This window comes from Aedes aegypti, chromosome 1 (assembly GCF_002204515.2).
Source record: "Aedes aegypti strain LVP_AGWG chromosome 1, AaegL5.0 Primary Assembly, whole genome shotgun sequence".
NCBI classification, from domain to species: domain Eukaryota; kingdom Metazoa; phylum Arthropoda; class Insecta; order Diptera; family Culicidae; genus Aedes; species Aedes aegypti.
Window position 1 is genome coordinate 294,914,911 of NC_035107.1, and position 25,026 is coordinate 294,939,936.

The window sequence follows — 25,026 nt, forward strand, 5'->3', positions numbered from 1 at the left end:
AAGCCTATTATGTATTGAACTAACAAAGATACTCTGCATAACTCCATTACAGGAATAAAATAATAACCCAATTAAGAACGTAAACCCCACGTTTCCGGTCGTTCTGGTATTATTTGTTCGGAAATCACACCCGCGCCGTGGAAAGTTGGCAAATTCCCAACATCTTATTTTATTCGTTTATGCTAGCGAGTAATTCAGTCAAATTCGGTCATGTCGAGTCGAGGTCGGTCTAATAAAGGCAGTAACGCAGGCGGTAGCGATTATGGTGCGGTTGGTGGTGTGCGATTGGTGGTCACCGACGATACAGTGGAACCCGAGGCTACATTTCCTGGTCGGTCGTGCAGAGTCTGTCGTGCGGACGATACGGACGAAATGGTGAGATGCGATAAGTGTCTGAAATGGTATCACTTCGTTTGCGTAGGCGTTACCCAAGCTATCGAGAACGAACCCTGGAGTTGCGCTTATTGTGCGAATCCCAACAATGTTACCGTGGGACTGGAACCTCCACTGTTAGGTGGTGCTAAGAGTAATGCTGCAGATCGCGATAAGCTCAATCTTCTAATTCATCAAGAGTCGAGTGGTTTGCCAACACCTAAGACGTCCAAAGCAAGCAGGGGGGAGTCAAAAAAGAAGACAGCTTCGAAAGGGAAGTCTCATACAGCTGATTTGCCACCATCAGACGATAGGTACTTGAAAGGAGTCAGTGGACCAAACGAAATCGCCAGTCATTCACTGAAAGGCAACGGTAAGCTACCCCCAAAAGGCTGTAACCAGGCACTACCGAAGGAAGCAATTACCGAGCTAGGAAAAGCGACATCGGTGGCGTCTCACGTGTCCAGTCGAGCATCAAGTAGATCGTCTCAAGCGCTTGTCAAGCTAAAGCTGCAGAAACTAGAAGAAGAACGGATCCTGAACGCGAAGAAGTTAGAGCAGGAGCGGACTTATCTGGAGGACAAGTATCGGCTGCTCGAAGAATTAGCTAGTGAAGGCGGGTTCGATGCAAACAGTGTTTCGGATGTTATAAGCGAATGGCGTCCTCGAGCGCAATCAAGTCACCACTCACGACAGGAAGATCGACGATTAGCTACACACGAGTCACTTGATCTCGGCGCTGATTGTCCAGCCATGCACAGATGCAGATCATTCGTCGAAGGACAACGTAGTATGCACCGTGAAATCCCACAGTTCATCAGCCATTCACCAGAACGTAAAGAAGATTGCTGCCCACTTACCAAGAAACAGTTAGCGGCCCGCCAAGCTGTCTCAAAGGATCTGCCTCCGTTTTCCGGCAACCCCGAGGATTGGCCGTTATTCATAGCAACGTTCAACAATACTGCGTCAATGTGCGGTTTTACTAACGATGAAAACATATTTCGCCTGCAGAAAAGCTTGAAGGGGCGAGCCTTTGAAGCAGTGAAAAGCCGTCTGGTACACCCCTCTAATGTTCCTGGGGTGCTAAAGACCCTAAAAATGATGTTCGGGCAGCCAGAGGCTATCGTGCACACGCTCATCGAAAAAATTAACTGCCTTCCAGCTATTAGAGAGGACAAGCTAGAAACTCTAGTGGACTTTGCCGTAAATGTAGAGAATTTTTGTGCGACTGTGGATGCCTGTGGTCTGGAGGAGTATCTCTACAATACCACCCTTCTACACCAGCTAGTGAGCAAGTTACCTCCAACAATCAAACTAAATTGGGCGCAGTACAAGGTTTCTCTGCCGGGAGTCAACTTAGCAGCGTTTAGTTCCTGGATGTACTCTCTCGCCGAAGCTGCAAGCTCGGTAACTATTCCGAACATCACAAGTACAAAACCGCCTCGGAGCGAGAGTCATGGCACAAAAAAGGGAAACGCCTTTGTCAACGCTCATTCGGAAAATTCTTCTGCAGAAATCCGTCCATCGCACTCACCGAGTGGAAAGGATTCCACCACTAGCGATGAGTGCATCGTCTGTAAAGGAAATTGTAAGATGGTCGAAAAGTGTAAGCGTTTTCTTGACTTCTCTCGAGAATCACGTTGGGCTATGGTACGTGAGTTCGCACTATGTCGCCGTTGTCTTTGCCGACACAATGGACCATGTCAAGCCAAACCCTGCGGTAAGAATGGTTGTCAGTTCAGACATCATGCGTTATTGCACAACGATCAGAAACAGCAGCCGACAGTTACTTCGGCACCACTGTCCTCTTCGACAGAAGCATCCTCGGCTACAGGCAATACGGAAGCTCCTACAGCTGGAACTAGCTCAGCAGTGCATGGTTGTCATACGCATCAAACCAAATCGAGCGATGTATTGTTCCGTTATCTTCCAGTAATGCTACACGGTAAACGTAGATCAATCCGTACTTATGCATTTCTCGACGATGGCTCAGATCTCACGTTGCTTGACGAAGAACTAGCCGACGAGCTACAACTGGAGGGTGAAGTGCGATCGCTATGCCTACACTGGACCGGCGGCACACAGCGTCAAGAAGTGAAGTCAAAAGTCGTTGACCTCGAAGTATCCGGTGAACGTAGAGGAGCTAAAAGCTTCGCTATTTGCGGTGTTCGTACAGTGAACGAGCTTCTACTTCCACACCAAACGATGGACATCGTGGAGCTGTCCTCCCTTTATCCACACCTACAGGGACTTCCAATTGATTCGTACCGGGACGTCCGTCCACGGATTTTGATTGGTCTTAAAAACCAACATCTTAGCCTCGCCCTTAAATGTCGTGAAGGGAAGCCGGACGATCCCGTCGCCATTAAGACCCGCCTAGGCTGGACAGTGTGTGGAGGTGGATCCTCGCAGTCTGCAACCAATCTAGTGCACTCCGTTTACCACATCGAATCTTGCGAGGGCCACTGCAAGGCGGACGAGGATCTGCACCAAGCTCTCAAAAATTATTTTACGCTGGATAGCTTAGGTATTATGAATCCAAGCAAAACACTACTCTCTACCGATGATCAACGAGCCCAGTCACTTCTCCAGTCGCTGACTAAGTTTACAGGAGAACGCTACGAAACCGGCCTGCTTTGGCGCTACGATTCCGTGCGCCTTCCAGATAGTCAAGTGATGGCTCAACGGCGCTTTCAGTGTCTCGAAAGGCGCATGAACAAGGACGAAGTTATTGCCAAAACTTTGAGAGAAAAAATGGCCGATTACTTGAGCAAAGGCTACATACGAAAGCTATCCGATGAAGAGCTACTGCAGCCATTCCTGCGCGTTTGGTATCTTCCAACTTTCCCGGTTACAAATCCAAACAAGCCGGGGAAGGTGAGAATAGTATGGGATGCAGCGGCCAAAGCGTTCGGAGTATCCTTGAACTCAGCCTTACTCAAAGGACCTGATCATCTATCGTCACTGTTCACCATATTGACCCGCTTCCGTGAGCATCCCGTTGCCTTGACAGGTGACATACGTGAGATGTTTCACCAAGTTCTTATTCGAGAGGAAGATCAACAATGCCAGCGATTCTACTGGAGGGACGAGGACGGAGCACTTTCGGTGTACGTCATGTGCGTCATGACGTTTGGAGCCTGCTGCTCTCCTAGTAGCGCTCAGTATGCCATGAACTTGAATGCCAAGCGGTTCGATCAAGAATATCCGGCCGCTGTGGAGATCATCGGAAAGCAGCATTATGTTGACGACATGCTAGTGAGCGTCGAAAACGAGGAGGAAGCTATCAAACTTGCCGAAGATGTTAGGTTCGTGCACTCGCAGGGCGGATTTGAAATCCGAAACTGGGCCAGCAATTCGCCACGCGTCCTAGAAGCTCTGCGTGGCACTAACACTCAGGAAAAAAACTTAGACCTTTCATCCGAAATGGCGACTGAAAAGGTGCTCGGGATGTGGTGGTGTACAGCTACCGACACCTTCACTTATAAAGTTAGTTGGGATCGCTACGATCGAGATCTATGGGAAGGTTGTCGTCAACCTACGAAACGAGAGGTTCTCCGAGTCCTTATGACGATATTTGACCCTCTAGGGCTCATTGCACCGTTTTTAATGTTCCTCAAAATTCTGCTCCAAGAGATTTGGCGTAGCGGAATTCAGTGGGACGACAAAATCGACGAAAACACCTTCGCTAAGTGGCGCAGTTGGCTCCAGGTACTGCCCGAAGTTGAGAAAGTTAGAGTACCACGATGCTTTCGATCTCAACTAGATTCTCCATACGACGACGTCCAGTTGCACACCTTCGTCGATGCGAGCGAGAATGGAATGGCTGCTGCATGCTTCCTGAGATTTGTACGGGATGAGGCTGTCTGTTGCTGGTTAGTAGCCGCCAAAACAAGAGTAGCACCATTAAGATATCACTCGATTCCTCGGCTCGAGCTAATGGCAGCAGTGATTGGCACAAGACTTTCCCATACTGTTGTCGATTCATTGTCCTTCAAGGTGAACAAGCGGTTCTATCATTCCGATTCCAGAGACGTCATTTGCTGGTTACATTCGGACCACCGTCGCTATACGCCATTCGTTGCCTGCCGAGTCAGCGAAATTCTTGAAGTAACAGAACAAGACCAGTGGCGTTGGGTACCGACGAAGCTTAACGTGGCTGATGATGCTACGAAGTGGGAGAAGTTTCCAGATATGACTCCGGAGTCTAGATGGTTCATTGGGCCAGATTTCCTGCGGTTACCCGAAGATAAATGGCCTTGTCAACAGATAAAAGGCGGAGATACAAGTATCGAACTACGTCCGCATCTACTGACACACTTTACTGTGCCAGACCCAGAAATTAACGTCTCCAGCTGGAAGCGGATGCTTAAAGTTGCTGCACTTATACACCGTTTTCCCGCTAACTGTCGTTATAAAAGGCAAGGAAAGCCTCTCCTTTGTGGCTCTCCGTCCACAGATGAACTACAGACTGCTGAGCGCTACGTAATACGGCAAGCACAATGCGAAGCTTATCCAGAAGAAGTAGGAATCCTTCTACATCGAAAGGACGACACGAAGAAAACCATTCTCAAGACCAGTTCGTTGTTCAAATTAACACCTTGGATAGACGACCATAGATTGATGCGGATGCGAGGAAGAATAGGTGCCTGTTCCCAAGCACTTGAGGACGCTAAAAACCCGATAATTCTTCCACCCGACCACCACACTACCAAACTCATAATCGCACACTACCACAACAAGTACAACCACCAGAACCACGAGACCGCTATAAATGAGCTACGACAGAGATATTGCATACCCCGATTGCGGGCGACCTATGCAAAAGTGCGCTACAATTGCCAACATTGCAAGAACTATCGTGCCGTTCCCCATCCACCAATAATGGCCGACCTTCCTTCGGAACGACTTGATGCATTTGCTCGACCCTTTTCCCACATTGGCGTAGACTACTTTGGACCAATAGAAGTCGCCGTAGGCCGTCGAGTTGAGAAACGATGGGGAATGCTAGTTACCTGCTTGACCACTCGCGCAATCCACATAGAAGTGGTGCACACGTTAAGTACTGGCTCATGCATCATGGGTCTCCGAAACTTTGTAGCACGACGAGGTACGCCAAAGACAATCTATAGCGACCGCGGGACATGCTTCATCGGCGCGAGCCGTGAATTAGAAGCTGTGACAACGGTAATCAACCAGGAGGAGATAATGAAGGAGTTCGGCGGCACTGAGACGACATGGAAGTTCAACCCTCCAGCGTCACCACACATGGGCGGCAGCTGGGAACGCTTGATAGGTGTAGTGAAGCGGAACTTAATGGCAATTCGTCCTCCACACAAGCCTAACGATGAGGTGTTACGCAACCTATTAACCGAGGTCGAGAATACCGTCAACTCACGGCCTTTGACTCACGTTCCAGTGGACGATGAGTCCGCCCCTGCCCTTACTCCGAATCACTTCCTCTTAGGAACATCTGACGGTACAAAACCATTGTGTACCCTAGACGATAGTGGAACGACACTACGGAGGTCCTGGAAGATGTCTCAACAACTAGCCAACCAATTTTGGAAGCGTTGGCTGACTGACTACTTGCCAGAAATTACTCGTAGGACAAAGTGGTATACTAATACAAAACCAATCGCCATCGGAGACGTGGTGGTAATTACGGACCCGAAGCTACCCCGGAACTGCTGGCCTAAGGGTAAGGTCATCGGAACTAGTGTCAACCAGAAGGACGGTCAGATCAGAGCAGCCACCGTGCAGACTTTGACTGGAGTGTTCGAGCGTCCCGTAGCCAAGTTGGCTGTTTTGGATGTGCGTCGCGACGATTTGTAAGCCGTCTATAGCATCGGCATACCCGGGGGGAGTGTTGAGTACGCCCCTGGCGTAGATGCGCATTTGCTCATCCAATAGGTCACACTTCACACACCACTGCATCCAGGTAATGTACAGACCTTCACTGCCCAGGACGTTGGTCAACGGTGGCAATTCAATGGGAGAGGAGAGAAAGCGATAGTTTATTATGAAAGTATCTAACAATAGTACTACATGCTGAATTAGTTTACTGTGTCTAAAAGTGATTAAAATCAACTCTAAAATGTAGTTGTTTGTACATAGAATTTGCTATTTGTGCAAGCTTTACAAGGTAATATTTCCTCTCTTAAGTTACGAGCATGTGAATTATAAATACGCTACATATTTCCTACAGTTCTGGCTCATGCAAAGTGAATTAGTTATAACCTAAAATCTACTTACATCCTAAACCTTCATGCAAAAGGTAAATTTTTTTGCTAAATTACAATTACAATACCTAAATCTAAATTATTCTAGTACGATTAACGGAATTAAGTACGGAAAGTTGCAGTAAGTCCAGCTATTACAGTGAGACTACACATCTCGCCTGACCATTGGTAATTTGATCACTCGCAAGTATCGCACTACGGGACTAAACGTAAGTTAAATGGCTAAAATTTACTATTGTCAATTAATATTAAGCTAAGAAACTATGAGAAAGCCTATTATGTATTGAACTAACAAAGATACTCTGCATAACTCCATTACAGGAATAAAATAATAACCCAATTAAGAACGTAAACCCCACGTTTCCGGTCGTTCTGGTATTATTTGTTCGGAAATCACACCCGCGCCGTGGAAAGTTGGCAAATTCCCAACAAGGTCATTTAAATTTTTCAACCAGTCAATACTACTGATATTTCCCAGTAATTCTTTCGAACATTCCGTAAGAAAATTTCTGAAAAATTCCTTAACATTTCTCTAGAGGCATCCCAAGTGAATGATTGGAAATAATCTTAGAAGACTTGTTTGGGAAATTTCTCAAAGAATTTGAGGAAGAATTCCTGAAACAATCATAAGAGGAAACTGTAAAGTAATTTCGAAAGGTATTCTTGGAGAAATTCCTGGGTTGAAAATTTCATACATTACAGATATCTTCAACGATAAAGGCTGGTTTGATTCTGACAAGAAAAGGAATCGCCTATTATTATTATTTATCTTTATTAGAGTGGCTTTTTAAGGAATCGCCTATTTTTGATTCCCAGAAATGGTCCAGAAAATCACATTTTTCTGATCGCAGTACGCAGTTGAGAAGAAATGTCATTTCAAATGGGGCTCTCTGTAGGACACTTCTTGACCTGTTCAGTCAAAAAAGTAAGAAAATTCCACGCATCGAGATAGGCGATTCCTTTTCTTGTCAGTAGCACATTAGCCTTAAGGTGAAACAGTTTGGAATCTAACTTCTAAGATTGCACTAATACTTCTAAGGCACAAATCTCGCGAAGGAAGCATCCCACAACAGTGCACTTTTTATTTTGACTTTGTGCACTAACAGAAAGCTTAAAATAAGAAGATCAGGAACGTTTGCCTACTATTTCTCCAGTTTTGTGCCTTTGAAAACGTGAGTAGGGACATAAGTCGGCCATCTTTACATTCCGAGATGTTTCACCTTAAAGAAGGAAATCCTAAGAAATGTTAGCAGCCGTGGAGAAATTGATGCTCAAATTCATGAAAATGTTCTAAATCAAAATCTCGGAGGAAGTACTAGTGAAATTGAGAAACACTGTATAAACTTTCATGAAAAAATAACATGTAAGAATCTTGGGCTCTTGGACCTTATGGACTCTGAGGCAACTTCTGGGAATGTATTTAGAAAAAAGATCCAAGTTCAATTCTTGGTACCGTCATCTGGGGTGACATTGGGCCTAGGGGTTGACATTAGACCAAAGCATAATCTGCAATATCTCATCACCACCCCCTCGTAACGCTTTATGTATTGATTATTTCTTTCACTACTGGACTGCGAAGTGCGGCTTCATAAGTGCGAAAATGCGAATAAAAGTGCGGTATTGCATCGAATCATGTTGGTGTCTTGAGAACACTTATTCTTTGGACTGCGAGGAACAATCCCGCTGATGACACTTTTTCGGTTTGATGCAATCGTGCACTTTAATTAGCATTTTCGCACTTGTAAAAACTTCTGAGATAGTCCAGTGATGAAAGAAATGCGCAACATAAATATTTTTTGAAATTTTGTATTAACTGTAACATTTTAAGGACACCCACCCCCTTCAGCGTTATGAAATGTGTGAATGAGTCCAAGGCCTTTTTAAATTACCATTTTTAAGGTTTCATAGAAAATCTCACAATCATGTCCATCGTTTCAATTGTTATTGGTAAGCTCTGGAAAATATGAACAGAAGACGATTCTAGTTTGTTTGGCCCATTTTCACTTTCTCAAAGGGGTGAGATCGAACCAATTTTCATACGTTTCCTGTTCAAAGCAAAAAAAAAACGAATATCAATTATTTGTTCAACATTTGTATATGCATTACCCATCAACGTATTCTCATATTTAGCAGAATTGAAATTTTTCAGAATTTTGCTATTTTTTTTGCTCAATATTTAGTTCTAATAAGAAACTCAAAAATTAATTTTCTTCACAAATTCGCTGAAACCTTCTCATAAGGCCGTCCCTTATTTTTAGAATATGCTAAATGTTATAAGTTCGTCATTGTAAAGTGCTCGTTTTGATTAGAAAAAAAAAAAATCAGGTAAAAATTTGAGGTCCGTACGTTTACGCCCAACGGCCTTGAAGGTATCAGGTGAAATAGATTTATGATATTCTCATAAAGTTTCTTTACTCTGCTTGATTAGATTGTACATGTTTTGGAACATTTTATCATCATTGTATGATTAACCCATTTCTAGGTGATTTCTTAATATATCATAATTTTATATATCAATATTGTTAAGTTTTAGACTCAGTGGGAGCAATCACCACCTGAGGGAAAACGGTTTTAAACTCAGTGGAAAATTTCCAACCTGAGGGCAGGTTTCTATAATAGCCAATATGGAAGTCTCTGGGGAAATCTTTCTTTAAAAAGTATGATTCCGATGGATACTAAGGCAAGGAATTCTCCTTCTCCTTCGTCCTCTCGGAGCACACTTCACAATCAGAAAAAGCAAGTTAAATTATTAACACTACTTTATTCCGATACAAAAATGGTCTTAGCATAATGCCATAGCCTCATACATATCAACGTGATACAATAAGAATGGCACGAAAAGTTAGTTCTCAATGGTGCCTGCTATCGGGTACCTATCTATCTCATACATTATTCTATAGTGATGCATAAGCAATCACGACGGTAACCTATGTTATTTACTCTGCTATGTATGAATGGTTGTTTCCTTTCTGCTATGTATGAATGGTTTGCTTCTGTTATGTATCTACCTATCTATTCTGTTTTGATTGACACCGACGGGACTGGGATTTTGATGTCGAACTGTTAAAGATTTAGAATAGGGGAAACTTGACCAAAACGCTCTACGAAGATGAAAATTGCCCTATTTAATACTTCCCCTCAATTTTCAAATTAAGTAGCTCTACGAATTCTTCAAATTTAAGTCGCGATAATGGTTTTGTAAACATGTCGGCCTTTTGAAATTCACTACTAACGTATTTCAATTTTAGCTTTTTCTCACGAATTAGTTCTCTAATAAACATGTACTTAATGTCGATATGCTTGGTTCGTTGATGGCTTCGGGGTTCCTCAGCAATTTTGATGCAAGGTATGTTGTCCTCATTTATGGTGAATGGATTCGATTTGATTCCAACCTCACACAATAAATTGGATAACCAAACACCCTCTTTCGCTGCTCCGCAAAGTGAGATAAGCTCAGCTTCTGTGGAAGATAAGGTCACCATCGTCTGCTTCTTCGTCGACTGTGATACCAAGTTGTCGTAGACGGTGAAAAGGGATCCCGAGATAGAGTGCCGTTCGTCCTCATCATTCGCAAAATCTGCATCTGCAAACCCCTCGAGTGGAATCTGTCTTTCTTGCCTCGTGTACACAAGCCGAAGGTCTTTGGTACCTTGGAGATACCTCAGGATGCGCTTGAGTCCGGTCCAATGTATTTCCTGTGGAGAGCTCTGAAATTTAGACAAGGCATTAACGGAATAGCATAAGTCTGGTCTAGACATTAATGCAAGGTACTGGAGACAACCCAAGAGAGCTTTATACGACTCTTTGGTCAATTGTCCATTAGTTTTAGGCCACCTAGCATTTTGGTCCATTGGCGTACTGATTGGTCTACAATCTTGCATTCCAAATCTGCTCAAAACTTTCTCAATGTAGGATTTCTGAGAAATTGTCAACCATTTGTCTCCACGGCGGATATCTAGGCCAAGGAAATTTCTCACTTCACCTAAATCCTTCATTTTAAAATGATTGAAAAGTTCCCTTTTGATCCATTGTATGTTCTGAATATCTTGTCCGAATATCAGGATATCGTCTACGTACAATATTATGTACAGACCTCTATCCTTGCAGATATACAAGCAAGTGTCTGATTCAGTGTTCTTGAAACCAAGTTCTTTTATAATGTCATTAAATCTTAGATTCCAACTACGTCCTGCCTGTTTTAGTCCGTACAAGCTTTTGTTTAATTTGCAAATTCTGGGAGGACTGTCACCAAACGGCAATCTCATGTAAATTTCCTCTTCGAGGAGTCCATTCAGAAATGCCGTTTTGACATCCATTTGATGGACGAATAATTGTTCTTGAACTGCGATCGACAATAAAGTTCTAATTGTAGTCATTTTAGCCACTGGTGCAAAAGTTTCGCTATAGTCCAATCCAGGACGTTGCGAACAGCCTTTTGCAACAGGGCGAGCTTTGTATCGGGGTACATCGTCTTCCATCTTAATGGTAAAAGTCCACATCGAATTGATCGGTTTTCTCCCTTTCGGTATTTCTTTTACTACTGTCCATGTTTTGTTTTCATGTAGTGCTTGCATTTCCTCCTCCATTGCACGCTTCCACTGATACCAATCATTTCGCTTTTTCAACTCATCAATCATCTGAGGAACTTCCCCTGAATAGTGAGATAATATGAAACTAGTCTCGTAGTCACGCAGCCAGTTTGGACGATGAGTTACCCTCTGACTATGGCGTTGATACAAAGGTTCAACATCTCCAACATGTCCAGGATCAATCTCATTTCCATCACCTTCTGCTTCTACAAATTCCTCTTCATCATCACTATCATCAGCATTCTCTGGGACTTCCAAAAGATCGATAGGATTAGCAGGTTCCGGTATCGGGATATCAACTACGCAAAAATCCTTACGTGCTTCTCTGGGTGTATTTGGATTAAAACATCTGAATGGAAATGTGGATTCATCAAAGATTACATCTCTTGATACCACAATCTTCCTCTCATCGTCGTCCCACAACCGATATCCCATTGGTGCATACCCTACCATTGTTAGCGGTCTACTTTTCCCATCCAGTTTCGAGCGCTCGTGTTTATTAATGTGTGCGTAGGCAGCGCATCCAAACACTCTTATGTAACTCACATCAGGCTTTTTCCCGAACCACATTTCATATGGCGTGATCGGATTCGCCAACGCGCTCGTCACACTGCGATTGTTGAATTATTGTTTCCGTGTATATGTTCAATCCAGAGTCGATGAATGGAGAGTTGCGCGAAGACTGAAACCAAGTCTACCTATTGAACCGTCAAATCGTCAACCTATCGAGCAAAGTAAACAAACACGTTTATGGGCGAGAGAAGTATTGTTATCGTGACGAAATAAAAAAATATATTGCTACGGTTGAAGATACGGTGTAATACGACGATGTAACAAAATAATTGTTCTTTAGGGCCTATAATTTGTGAATGAACCCACTTCTTGTTACATGTAATGTAACGGTCATGTAAGTAATCTCCCTCCATCAGTGGAAATATATAACTCCGTTTCATAGTTGAAATGCAACTGAAATTTAATAAACTATACAAAATTGGATAGTTTGAAAACTATATATTAGTTATTCAACCCAGATTTACGCTACAGATGCGACTGTTTTCGGTCAATTCCCAACGGCTAAGAGAAATTCATTGTTTTTTCAGTTGCCCGTTGCGCGGAAACCGAAAAAGATCAAAATTTTGAGTTCATTCTTTTTTTTTTTTTTTACTTAATTCTTTATTTAAGGCTCATGCGCCATTAGGCATTACGGAGCCGGTTTCTTTTTTGTATTTGTTTACAATGATATCATTTTCGCTTATCAATCTATGTTAGTTTGGGGAACCGAAGTACTCGCGGTTTGGCCGAGGTTAAGGACTACATTAAAAAAAAAAAAAGAGTAGGGGATAGGTTTAAAGGTATCTTCCACTGATGTAAAATCATTCGGCTGCATTCTGTTGTTGCGGATGAAGCTGCTAGCAACGAATGATGAACATGATGAACAACTGTAACGATACAACAAAACGAGTTTTCGAGCAGAGACGAGGTGGACAATCGACCAATGGGGAAGACAAACAGAGCTATGGACTGAGTTCATTCTGTGTGTCGTATGTGTTGTTGAAATTCTCTATTAAACATTTCATTTTTATTACTTTATAATTACAAAACCAGAGATCAATTTCAATTTCGTTCTTTGCGACTTTGTAAAAAATAACATTTGAATTGAGAGTGCATTTGAGTGAAGTCACTGGAAAGCGCACACAGTAAAATAGGTGGCCAGAATAATTAAATGATTTGTGATTGGGGAACTTGTTGCCAGTTCTCTTTGCGCAACTCTCCATTCATAGACTCTGGTTCAATCGACACCCCTTCGCATTCGAGACAACATTTATGTTTAATGAACACACCATTGTTATGTTGTGTGTTGTCGATTTGATTGTTATTGTTTATATTTTGATGTGAATAAAAGTATTCGTTCGAGTGTCGTTAAAGAGAACACAAGTGTTTGCTTTTTTGCTCCGGTCCGTGAATTCCTTTCTCGTCCCGCTGTTGTGTAGTGTTTCCACTGTGGTGAAGTTTTCAACAGGTTATCGGCCCAGGGATGGACGAGAAAGTGAAAGTTGCCGCGTTCGACGGTGCCGGCTTCCACAACTGGAAGTTCCGGATGGAGACCGTCCTCGACACGTACGATCTGCTCGATTGCGTCCACCGGGAGATCGGCGAGATCGACGAGTTGCGTGTGATGGCCACCGATTCCGCGGAAGTGAAGGCCGAGAAGAGAAAGCAAATGGTGGAACGAACTGCCGCTGATAAAAAGTGTAAGGCGATGATTATTTCGGCCATCGCGGATAGCCAGCTGGAGTTAGTGAAAGACTGCGCGAATCCGAAACAGATTTGGGACACGCTAAAGGCAGTGTTTGAGCGTCGCGGTGTTGCCGGGCAATTATTTATTCGGAAGCAGCTCCTCCGGTTAAAATATGAAGAGGGGGCCGCTGGTGGTTTGCCGGAACACTTGCTGAAGTTTGATCGTTTGATTCGCGAGTTGAAGGAGAGTGGTGCGGCAGTGGAAGAATCCGACGCGATATGTCATTTGCTGTTGACGATGCCGTCGTCGTTCGATTCGGTTGTTACCGCAATAGAAACGCTTCCAGGTGGTGTGACACTGGCGTTTGTGAAGAAGCGGTTGCTTGATGTGGATATGAAGAGGAAGAACTTTTTGACCCCCGAAGCCGAAAGTGAAGATGTCGCCATGGCCAGTTGGCATGTGCGGCGAAAGTTGCGTTGTTTTCGGTGTGGAAAAATAGGGCACAAGCAAGCCGATTGCCGTGTGCGTTTGCCCGTGAATCCGAGTGAGAGCGAATTTGTGAAACGACGGAACAATAGAACAGACGTAGTTATTGAAGAAGATCGTTCCTCGGATCGTGCCGGCGTTTGCTTCGTTGCGTCGAAAGAAAAAGAAGAAGAAGAAGAAGAAGAAGAAGAGCTGGTGAAGGTACAGTGGTTCCTAGACTCTGGTGCGACGGACCACATGGTGAAAGATCGAAATGTCTTCAGAGAGATGCGACGATTGGAGCAACCGGTGCAAGTGAGTGTGGCGAACGGCGAGAAAATGTTAGCGGAATTCTGTGGCGATGCGGTGGTGCACGCTGTCGTCGGCGAGAAAATGAAGAAATGTGAAATGAGAAATGCTTTGTATCTCCCCGGTTTGAGCCACAATTTGCTGTCGGTGAACCGTGTGGCGAGATCAGGAATGGAAGTGAACTTCGCCGGTGATAGAGCAGATATAGTGAAGAATGGGGCAGTAATGGCTGTCGGGCACTACACAGGAAGACTGTACGAGTTGGAGGTTTGGTGTGAGTGCAACCGACGAAAAGTGGTAGCGGCCATGCCGGCCGGAAGAAATGCAGATGCGGAGAAATGCAACATGGCGGCGAGGAGTCCGGAGCTACCATTTAACGGAAAAGAAAATGAGGAAAATGTGATGAAGATAGGAGAAAATCCAGAACTGATAGTGCAGAGTAGAGAAGACACGAGAACTGGAGCGAAAAGAAGGCGAAGGAGAAATCGTCGTAAGAAGAAATGTGTGTAGACAATGTAGTTGACGATTTAGAATGTTTACCTCGATGTGCGTTAGTCAGACAAGAACTGTTTTGTTAAGAGTAACTGTTTTTTGACGTTGTGAGCGTGTAGAGGAGTTCTGTAAATGTGCCAAGATTTGGCGGTCTGACGTAGAGTAGATATTTTTGAAGAACGACGATGATTATTTGAACTGGATCTGTGATATTGTATTGAACTGTGATTCTCGGGTTGTCGACTTGAGAGGGGGTGTTGAATTATTGTTTCCGTGTATATGTTCAATCGACACCCCTTCGCATTCGAGACAACATTTATGTTTAATGGACACACCATTGTTATGTTGTGTGTTGTCGATTTGATTGTTATTGTTTATATTTTGATGTGAATAAAAGTATTCGTTCGAGTGTCGTTAAAGAGAACACAAGTGTTTGCTTTTTTGCTCCGGTCCGTGAATTCCTTTCTCGTCCCGCTGTTGTGTAGTGTTTCCACTGTGGTGAAGTTTTCAACAGCGATTAGTAAGAAAACTCGAAGTATATAAGGCCTCGCCCCACAGATACATAGGAATATTTCCTGCATGCATCATTGATCGTACTTTATCCATCAATGTCCGATTCATCCTCTCACTCACCCCGTTCTGTTGGGGAGTGTAGGGTACAGTCGGCAACCTTTGGATTCCCTTTTCTTCACAGAAAGCTTTGAATTCTCTACTGAAATACTCTCCTCCATTATCTGATCGTAACCTTGAAATGTTCACAGAAAATTGGGCAGTGGCCAAAGCTTCAAAATGCTTGAATTTATCCAGGACTTCACTCTTGTACCTCATCAAGTACACAATAACAAAATGTGTGTAATCATCTATGAATGTCACGAAATACTCATGCTCATCATAGGTACTCTCGGCCATCCGACCGCACACATCCGAGTGGATCAATTCTAGTGGTCTATTGGACCTTACCTTGAACGACTTGTCAAATGCTTTCCGAGTCTGTTTCCCCATGACACACGGCTCGCAGACAATTGGATCTTGGCCCTTAGCTGATGGTTCTAGATCCAACCTCTCAACCATACCCTGTTTGGCCATCTTCCACAAACAAGCCTCATTCAAGTGTCCCATCCTACAGTGCCATAACCTTTGCTTTTCCAAAACCTTACCCAAGCACACGCTTTCGCTGTCCGGATACAGGTCCAGGTGATAGAGTCCATTGACTCTCCTCCCTGTAACCAACACAACACCATCTCTATCTCTGATTTCGACTCCACCATTGCGAAACAAAACGGATTTACCTGTTTCCTCAATTTGAGCCACAGAAAGGATGTTTGCGTTTAAATCGGAAATAAGAAGCACATTGTAAACTTCGAAACGCTGGCGTTTATTTGTTCTCAATACAATATCTCCCATTTTGCAGCATTTCAGCACACTATCATTCTTCGCCGTTCCAACTTTTAGTTCCGGGGCATCCCAGAGGCGGTTGAATAATTCGATGTCGTGTGCCATGTGCCGGGTTGCCCCTGAGTCAAGAATAATCGGGAATGGCACCGGCATCTTACCAAAATCCATTTCGCGCACGCGTCTGTCACGAATAGCATCAGCATCTGCCTCGGCCGCTGCAGCCCCTGCATCGTGCGCAGGCGGGAGACGAACCATAAAGGCTCCCTCTTGCCTCGCAAGCAGTGCCACCGCGTCTCGCCCGTTTCCATTTCGTTCACGTCTGGCATCGTTTTCACCTCGGTTTCCACCAGCTTCGTTCGCAATCAGCGCCATTCTGCGAATATTTCCTTCGTTTCTTCTGTTTCCGCCATTTTCCCGTCCTCCTTCGGCGCGCGGTTGTGGACCGCGATTGTTTCCGTTGCTTTCACGTGGATTGTTGACGTTTGCTTCAGCCATTTGGCGTTCCGCAGCCAGCCGCCTGCGACGCCTGAAGCAATTCCTCTTCTTGTGTCCGGGTCTGTTGCATTCATAGCAGACGGCCATCGTTGCCACCGGATGCGTTCCTCCTCGATTCGAAAATTTTTGGTCCGATCGGCTCGCGGTGTCTTCAGCGTCCAGAAATATTCTCTGCACTTGCTCCTTGGTCATGCGATACAGTTCCTCCTTGCGAATGACTGACAGAGCACCCAAAACGTGTTTGAATTTATCCGGAATGGCCACAAGCAGCGTGTCGATAACTTCTTTATGCGGTACGGCCTCTTCCATACTACCCAATTGGCGAATGAGTTCTTGATGAACTGTGAACAGTTGCTTTAGCGATGTGAAGTTCTCTGTTCGCAAAGTATATAAGCGAGCACGCACTCCCAGCATGGCTGTTGTGCCCTGGCTCATGTACAGCTCAACTAGACGATCCATTATATTTTTGGCGAACTGGCATTGAAAAACTTGCCCCATGGCATCGTCGTCAAGTGCCATCCAAAATTCATTCACGGCAGCGTCGTCTTCTTTGAGCCGTTTCTCCAATTTTGCTTTGCGTTCATTTTCTTCTTCAGCAGTCGCGTCGGCGACCGGCTGAGCAAATTCTTCTTCCAGGGGTGTTCTCTCGAGTGTGTGTAGCAGTCCTTCGAATTTGAGGTGTTGTTCCATACGCTTTCTCCAAAACGGGAAAGATTTCTCGTCCCCTTTGAAAAGCGGAACAATCACCCTCTTTAATCTTCCATCCATTGCTGTGAAAGAAATAATTAGTTACGATTTAATGATTTCCCAGCGAATCGTGGCCTGGGCCCATAACCTGTTAAGTTTTAGACTCAGTGGGAGCAATCACCACCTGAGGGAAAACGGTTTTAAACTCAGTGGAAAATTTCCAACCTGAGGGCAGGTTTCTATAATAGCCAATATGGAAGTCTCTGGGGAAATCTTTCTTTAAAAAGTATGATTCCGATGGATACTAAGGCAAGGAATTCTCCTTCTCCTTCGTCCTCTCGGAGCACACTTCACAATCAGAAAAAGCAAGTGTTAATAATTTAACTTGCTTTTTTTGATTGTGAAGTGTGCTCCGAGAGGACGAAGGAGAAGGAGATTTCCTTGCCTTAGTATCCATCGGAATCATACTTTTTAAAGAAAGATTTCCCCAGCGACTTCCATATTGGCTATTATCGAAACCTGCCCTCAGGTTGGAAATTTTCCACTGAGTTTAAAACCGTTTTCCCTCAGGTGGTGATTGCTCCCACTGAGTCTAAAACTTAACAAATATGTGATTTGGCTTCGTCAAGCCATACGGCACTTGAGCCCAACTAGTGAATGGTTTGGAAATGGAATCCTTCTATATCGTTATATTAGTATCTTATGAAATAATTTTTAAACAAATATGCCTTTTGATTAGCACTCAAACAGAAGTATTCATTACACACTTTAATATATTACCGTACTCAGAATGGGTTACATGCATGCCCTGATTCGCTACTCGCCACACCGTAACGCACATGTGCTAGTGTCTATGCACGAAAAATCGCTAAAAGTTAACGCGAAAAATATTTGTATGGCGAAATGCATCTAACGAATTATTTATCAAAATTGGGAACTTTTTTCGAAAAAAATATTTGGTACCGGTTGTACGTAATGGTAATGACTATCACGCCTACCAAATATTTTTTCGATTAATGCTTTCATTTACGAGAAATTTGAAGTTAGATGCCTTTCCCCATACAAAATTAAACGAGAAAACTTCTGCTGATCAGCTGTGAACAAAAGCAAACAAGGTATCCATTGTCACATTCAATCCGGTTAGTCAAATGTCAGAAAGCCTATGTTGCGCAAGTTTGCGTAAGATGAGTCTATGATTTACCGAAACTTGATTGAAAAATCTTCAATTTAAGGATAGTGTCATATGTGTGCGAGTGTGTGCTCATATTTGAAAACTAAATTGAATTTAATTTGGTTTGCTCCATATATTTTACAAATGAGCAAAAAAATACAATTACATCGGTCGTATTCTTCAAAATGCTCTCAAAACTTAAATTTTCACTCCACTTTATGAAACCTTGGAAAAGACTATTCAATTATCGTATAAAAATACAAAAATATTTTGGGAATTAATAGTGCAAGTTAGCTTTTCGACTATTTCCCGCCCTCGCATCACTGTGCGCTCTAGTGCACGCAACATGAGTACAAAAAGCCACTAGTAACATATTTTGCTGCTTGCGTTGATAGTCAGCATAGAAGTGTATTTTCTTTGTCAGTATGAATGTTGTGTTAACGAGCATTGTCCAATAGATTTTCTTCATTAAACATACGTTATTAGTTTGGATTACCACATAGGGTGTTTTATGTATTTTGGACAGAGCATTACGCGTATATAACTTGACCACTTCCATTTGATTTTGCCGTAAGTGGCCAAATTATATACGCGTAACGGTTTGTCCAAAATACTTTGATCACCCTAAATCTTGACGAGAAAAGAAAAAGAGGTTATTTCTACCAAACCTGGTAGATGACTGGATTAACTGCCGACCAGTGGACATTTCCAAAAATTCCAAAGGTCTTCATTAATCTAGACATCTATATGATTCCATTGAAGGTCAAATAAAGAAAATACGTACAAAATTGCCAAAATGGCACCATCTTGAACTTCTGACTTTATGTTGGGTAAATGCATATTGGATCATTTCAACCGCATGCCCAAACTAAAATAATATTTTATGCTATGCACCTATGAACATCTTTATAACAGTGCACGCTGATATAACATTCAAAACTACAAACAAAATTAGCTTCCATGCTGACTATCAATGCACTCAGGAGAATTTGTTACTAGTACCTTTTCGTTCTTATGTTGCATGCACTAGAGCGGCGAGTTGGATTTTGCGCACGGGGTAATCTACACCTGATACTTTCAGGGCCGTTGGGGGACGACTTAGCGTAAACGTAAGGACCTCAAATTTTTACTTGATTCTTTTCTTATTGGTAAGAAAACTGTACAATGACGAACTTACAACATTACGCTTTTTCAAAAAATAAGGAACAGTCTACTCCTCATAATTTTCGCCGAAATTTCGTTTGGAAATTATGGAAATTTTCAGGGAATTCTACCAGAAATTTCATCGTGAATAAGATATTTTTCTGAGAATTCCGAATTAGATTTTTTTTAGATTTTTTTTACCCTTCTTCTTTTTTTTTGACATTACGTCCTCACAGTTATTAACTGCGAGAGGGAATACGGGGAAGTCAACAAAATTTCCATCTACCTACGGAATTCTTTTGAGAATTGCGTCAAATGTCAAAATAAACATTTTATGAAAAACAATTAATAGAATTTATTTTCCGCCAGAATCAATTGGTGTCAAAACAAGGGGTGGATCACTTGCTCAATGTACATCAAATGCACATCGATTTGCATTAAATGCATTTTTTAGTCATTCACATCAACTTAGCTTTGACCTGTACCAGCGTTTTGAGCTATAGCAACATTGTTTGTTGTGAAAGTTTTGAAACTGTTTATCTGGTGGTTTGACTCTTCCTAACAAAAATTAACTTTCTTGGATGTTCTGCCACTAATCACAAACATTTTTCATTTAAGGTTATCCAGCTGAAGTTCTGAAAATTTATTAATTTCGTATAAGATGCCTGACTGATGCAGCTCAGTGATCTTTGAGTGCACAGTAATCATAATGGAAAAGAAAATGATGGCTTAACAAGCATATATTGTCGCACTTCCCCGTAGACACAGAGCCATTTGGATTCAGGATTCATCGGAACCTCCACCCCGAGAAATGCATAGCTTTACTAGTCTCATTACTGATGGCAGTTGTGAAGATGCATCAAATTGAAATGGGGATTTGTTACATATTATTTGTCCAAATATATGGTTTTATTCAATTCAACTTCAGTTTGGGTTAGGAACAGGTTCTGAAAGATAAACTCTTGAGGTTGATTTATCTATTAATTTCAGAGAACACAATTACAGCTATCCTTTGAAGTAGGAATACTTCATCTACGGGATTGTAAATGGTGTACCCATGGCATATGGGATTAGAGTAAATAGGTAAGCTAGATTTTTAGCCGTTCAACCACAGACGAATTACCCCACCGGTACTCCATTGTACGCCGTATTCATTACTGTAAGGGAAATGTTCTCCAGTTGTTAAAAGGACTACAAACGGGCCACATCGTTCGTAGAATCATTAGATTGGCGGGATACAACTTTGATACAACGGTACTGGATTATAATAGGAAAGATGGAGTATTCGTCAATTTTAGGAGTCATTTATTTCATGGCTTTGTAATCGCAACACAGGTTATTTCGAACTCCTTCCTTGCAGACTGCTCCTGCTGCTAATGAATCAATAGCTTCGACAAACAATTAAAGCTATTGTGAACAGGTTAGCATTTTCGTTGAACACGCCAAAATGCCGTCTTTACGATGCACTATTAACTTCACTGTCCAGTGAGAAATTTGAAGCTCTTTGGTATGAGCCAAGTTCCGATTCCAGGAACTTCATGAGTCCTAGGAAAGTTGAATCTATTTTTGTGAAACGAGTTTGACACTTCAAAACAGTCAACAGTTAAACTGTTCGAGCAAGCCATGAATTGAAATTTGTTGAGTGTGCATTTAAATGCATTTGAATGTTTGAAATTATTTCAATGCATCAGGAGTGATCCACCCCTTGTGTCAAAATCTCTCCTAGTAGGGGAAAAACCTTGGGAAAAACACTAATTTTCGACCTACAAGAATTCTGTGCCAATTTTCGGATTTTCATACAAAGTAGGCCAAAATCGTATGGATGGGTCGAAAATTGGTGCTTTTCCCCTACTACCCCGCTAATTCGAACGCTACCTCATGCAAACCAACGGGGTTTCTTAAGGAGACGGGCCTGTTGTAGTGATTAGAACACATACTTGTAGGCAAAGTTGTAGGAGAAACAACTTTGTCAAAAACAGGATTTTTTCTATATTTTATACTTTTTGATATGTACCTATGCTGTTAAATGCGAATGGCCATTATGTTTTTATCATAACTTTTTTTCAAGATTTTTAACATTTTCTGTGTTTTTTGCAAGCTTTTGAAATCAGTATGGAAATCACTTTTGAATCCAGCGCAAAATACCTAGCTCAGAAAACTCTTACAAGCTATGAAAGTGCCATCTCTGCTTCTCAGGCCGATGATAAAAACGTATGTCCACAAGAGTCTTTGGGACTGTTCATTGATTATTTAAGACAATTTTAGCGGGTTTTCGACCCCTTCTCACACCATGGTAAGATCTGTGGTAAGATGTTTTGTATGAAAATTAAAAAATATATGGTGATAAAGGAATCTAACCCGAACGATCACCCTATTTGATCGATAAAAAAAAGTAGCCGATAAAGAACACCGTGCAAGGCGTTACGAGAAGCAACCGCGCAAATGTTGCGAATGTCACGTTCAAAGAAAACGTCAAACTAAAATTCTCGGCGCCATTTGTTTTCATTTTACCCGCGATCGATACCTTGCCTGGCGAAAGTTCGTGGAACTTGACCGATTTTCTCCTAAAATTTAGTAGTAATCTAGCAGTAAAAGTGTTTCATTTTGTTCGTTTTCCATCGCCACAGCAAACTTCTCCGGTTCGACATTCGTGACCAGCAGCATGTCCGCCTGCTGAAGCGCAGTTTCGGAACAGAAGATTGCCTGCCGTTGTTGGGTCTTGCGGTGCTTGGAGAAGAAGAGAACGACTGCCAGAAGAAGCAACGGAAGGGGGACCATCATCCAGGTACCGGAGCAATGTCCCTCAATAATGGCCACAAAGGACGAAGTCCTTTGGCCAATGTCTCGAATCACACTCAACCGAGCGGTAACAATCAACCTCCCGGAACGGGACCGGTCCAGAATGGAACCAGTGACGCAAACCTCCGGAAGTACTTCAGTGTGGTCAATGATGACCGGTTCTTCCTGTACCGGAAACCCACCTTCAAGCCCGTAATGGAAGACCATTTCGTAAAGTTGTCGGATGAAATCCTTCTACACATTTTTCGCTTCCTGCCCAAGAAGGCACTGATAAGATGCAGCCAAGTATCCAAACGATTCAATCAAGTTTCGCTGGACGAATCTCTGTGGGCGCGGCTGGATCTCTCCTGTCGGTCTCTCCGAGAAGGAGCTCTTGGCCGGGTGATTTCAAGGGGAACCGTAATTTTAAGACTGGCACAGGCACACGTTTCCAATCCTGTATTCACATACGGCAGCGTAGATCTCAGCTACGAGACGAAACTGCGCTTTCTAGATCTGAGTATGTGTTCCATCGACCAGGGAACTCTCTGTGAGCTGTTATCCCACTGCCGATCGCTTCGGAAGCTAAGCCTGGAAAATGTACCTGTCGATACGGAGTGCTGTCGGGAAATTGCATGCAATGTGCACCTCGAGGCCCTCAACTTGACCATGTGCGAGGGTCTGGACAACTTCAACGTAACTTTGTTGATAAAAAAGTTAACCAAGCTTCACAGCTTGAACATCTCCTGGACGCAGCTGTCCCGCTCCACAGTGGACTCCCTGGTGACGCATGTGACGCCAACGCTGTTGCGGTTGAACATTGCCGGGTGTCGCAATTCCATGACGGATGCTGGTGAGTCTCGGTTGAAATATGTAGTCGGAAGGGTTCTAAAAACGTTGCCCATAATACATCATTCCTTTGAAAATCGTTCCTCAGAATGCAGAGCTGGTAGCTTTGATGTTTCAGAAACTTGATCTATATTTCAATGCAAGTCTCTAAAAAGTCTTCATTTTTAATTGCAGGTCTTTAAAGTTTTTTTTTTGACCCTCTATTGCCCATGTTAACTCCAGAGTTCCATTGATTTTCGACGAACATGAGATAAACCGAATCAGGTGAATACAAATAGTCATTTGAAGGAAGGTCTGGTAACAAGTCTCTATTTAGATACAGTAAGGGCGCCATTCACCGCTCATTTAACAGCATTTAGACATGTTAAAATCTGTAAAAAATCAGTCGTTTGATAGTTTTCATAACTTTTTGCGCTAGGCGCAAGATAAACCATTTGTTTTTGTAGGAAAAAGTTGAAATGTGAAAAAAGTATAATGGTACCGAATGACATGTATGCCAATGATACAGGTTTAGGGCGCCATTCACCGCTCATCCTAAGTATGAGGCCCTATACACAGCACTAGTTGGAATCAATTTACTTTCATTAGCTGGTTGTTAGCTTTGTATTTTAGTACGAAAACATATTTAACATTAGCAGCTAAGAGGCATTTTTTGATCTGCATTGGAAAATCATTGTTGAACTCATATTTATTGCCTTAAACAGCCTAAAATTATTTTTTAGGAAAAATGTATAAAATAAAATCATATAAATTTCATTCTGATACAACCCTTTTTGGTATACCAATACATGCTAATAACTTTTACAGCGAAAATTTGTTCAGATTTTTCAAAATAATTCAATGAGCGGTGGATGGAGCATGAGCGGTGAATGGCGTCCTTACAGTACTTGGTATCTATATTAACGCAATCCTTTAAAAAGTCTCTACTTTTAATGGAAGGGTTTTAAAGGCACTTTTTTCCTCTTTCTCCTTGCAGTGAATCCTCATGCATAATTCTAGAATCTTTAGAAAAAGCTTCATAGACTCTTCATAATTGTTCTCCAGAAATTGCTATAAAGATTGAAAAAAAAGTTCGTAGATACAAAAGTAAATTTGGACAAATTGAGTTGTAAAGTTGTGAAAAATAATGGAATCGTTCTGGTGGGCTTCGATCCCACGACTCCCAATACGCTAGACTGGGCGCGTTAACCAACTACGCCATGGAACGGGTAACGATTTTGCAGCGCCGTCCTGAAAAATAATTTTACATCTCAATTTGCCCAAATTGATTTTTTTGTTGTCTACGAACTTCTGTTTTTTTTTTCAAAACACCGTCGGCTGGCTTAAGCCGTAATAAACATGGCAGCCCTAATTGCCTTTAAAGATTCCTCGTGGAAAAGCTTTAGGAATTGATATGTCCAGAGATTCTTTCTGAAAAGCTTTCAGGAGTTCCTCAAGAGCTCCCTCCGAAAATTCCTCTAAAGATTTACCACAATCTCTTCTGGGAATTCGTCCAGATATTTTTTTCGAAGATTTTTTAAGGAATAGTTGGAGCAATTCATTCAGATTTTTTTCCAGGAAATCCATAGAAACTAACTCCAACAATTCCACAGCAATTACTTTTAAACAATTACCAGATACTATGCAGGATTTTTCCACTAATTATTTCACTTATTGCTCCAGTAGTTGCTCTAGCAGACCTTTCAAAGATTTCTGAAGTCCTGATAAAAAAAATCAAAGATTCATTCGTTAGGGATATTTTTTAGGAAACCCTACAAGAGTTCCTTAAGCAATTTCTACGCCAATTTTTCCAATCCTTAT

At 42.5% G+C, this 25,026-nt stretch overlaps 1 protein-coding gene across 2 annotated transcripts in view; it reads left to right on the forward strand.

Moving 5' to 3' along the window:
- LOC5565946 (S-phase kinase-associated protein 2) overlaps positions 1-25,026 on the forward strand; it is a 38,409-nt gene that overhangs the window by 3,673 nt on the left and 9,710 nt on the right. The window contains exon 2 of one of the 2 annotated variants that reach the window (XM_001650273.2): positions 22,227-23,230. The exons of the other annotated variant lie outside the window; for it this stretch is intronic. Coding sequence (XP_001650323.1) covers positions 22,227-23,230 — 1,004 coding nt within the window. The remainder of the gene's footprint in view (positions 1-22,226; positions 23,231-25,026) is intronic. 2 annotated transcript variants of the gene reach the window in all.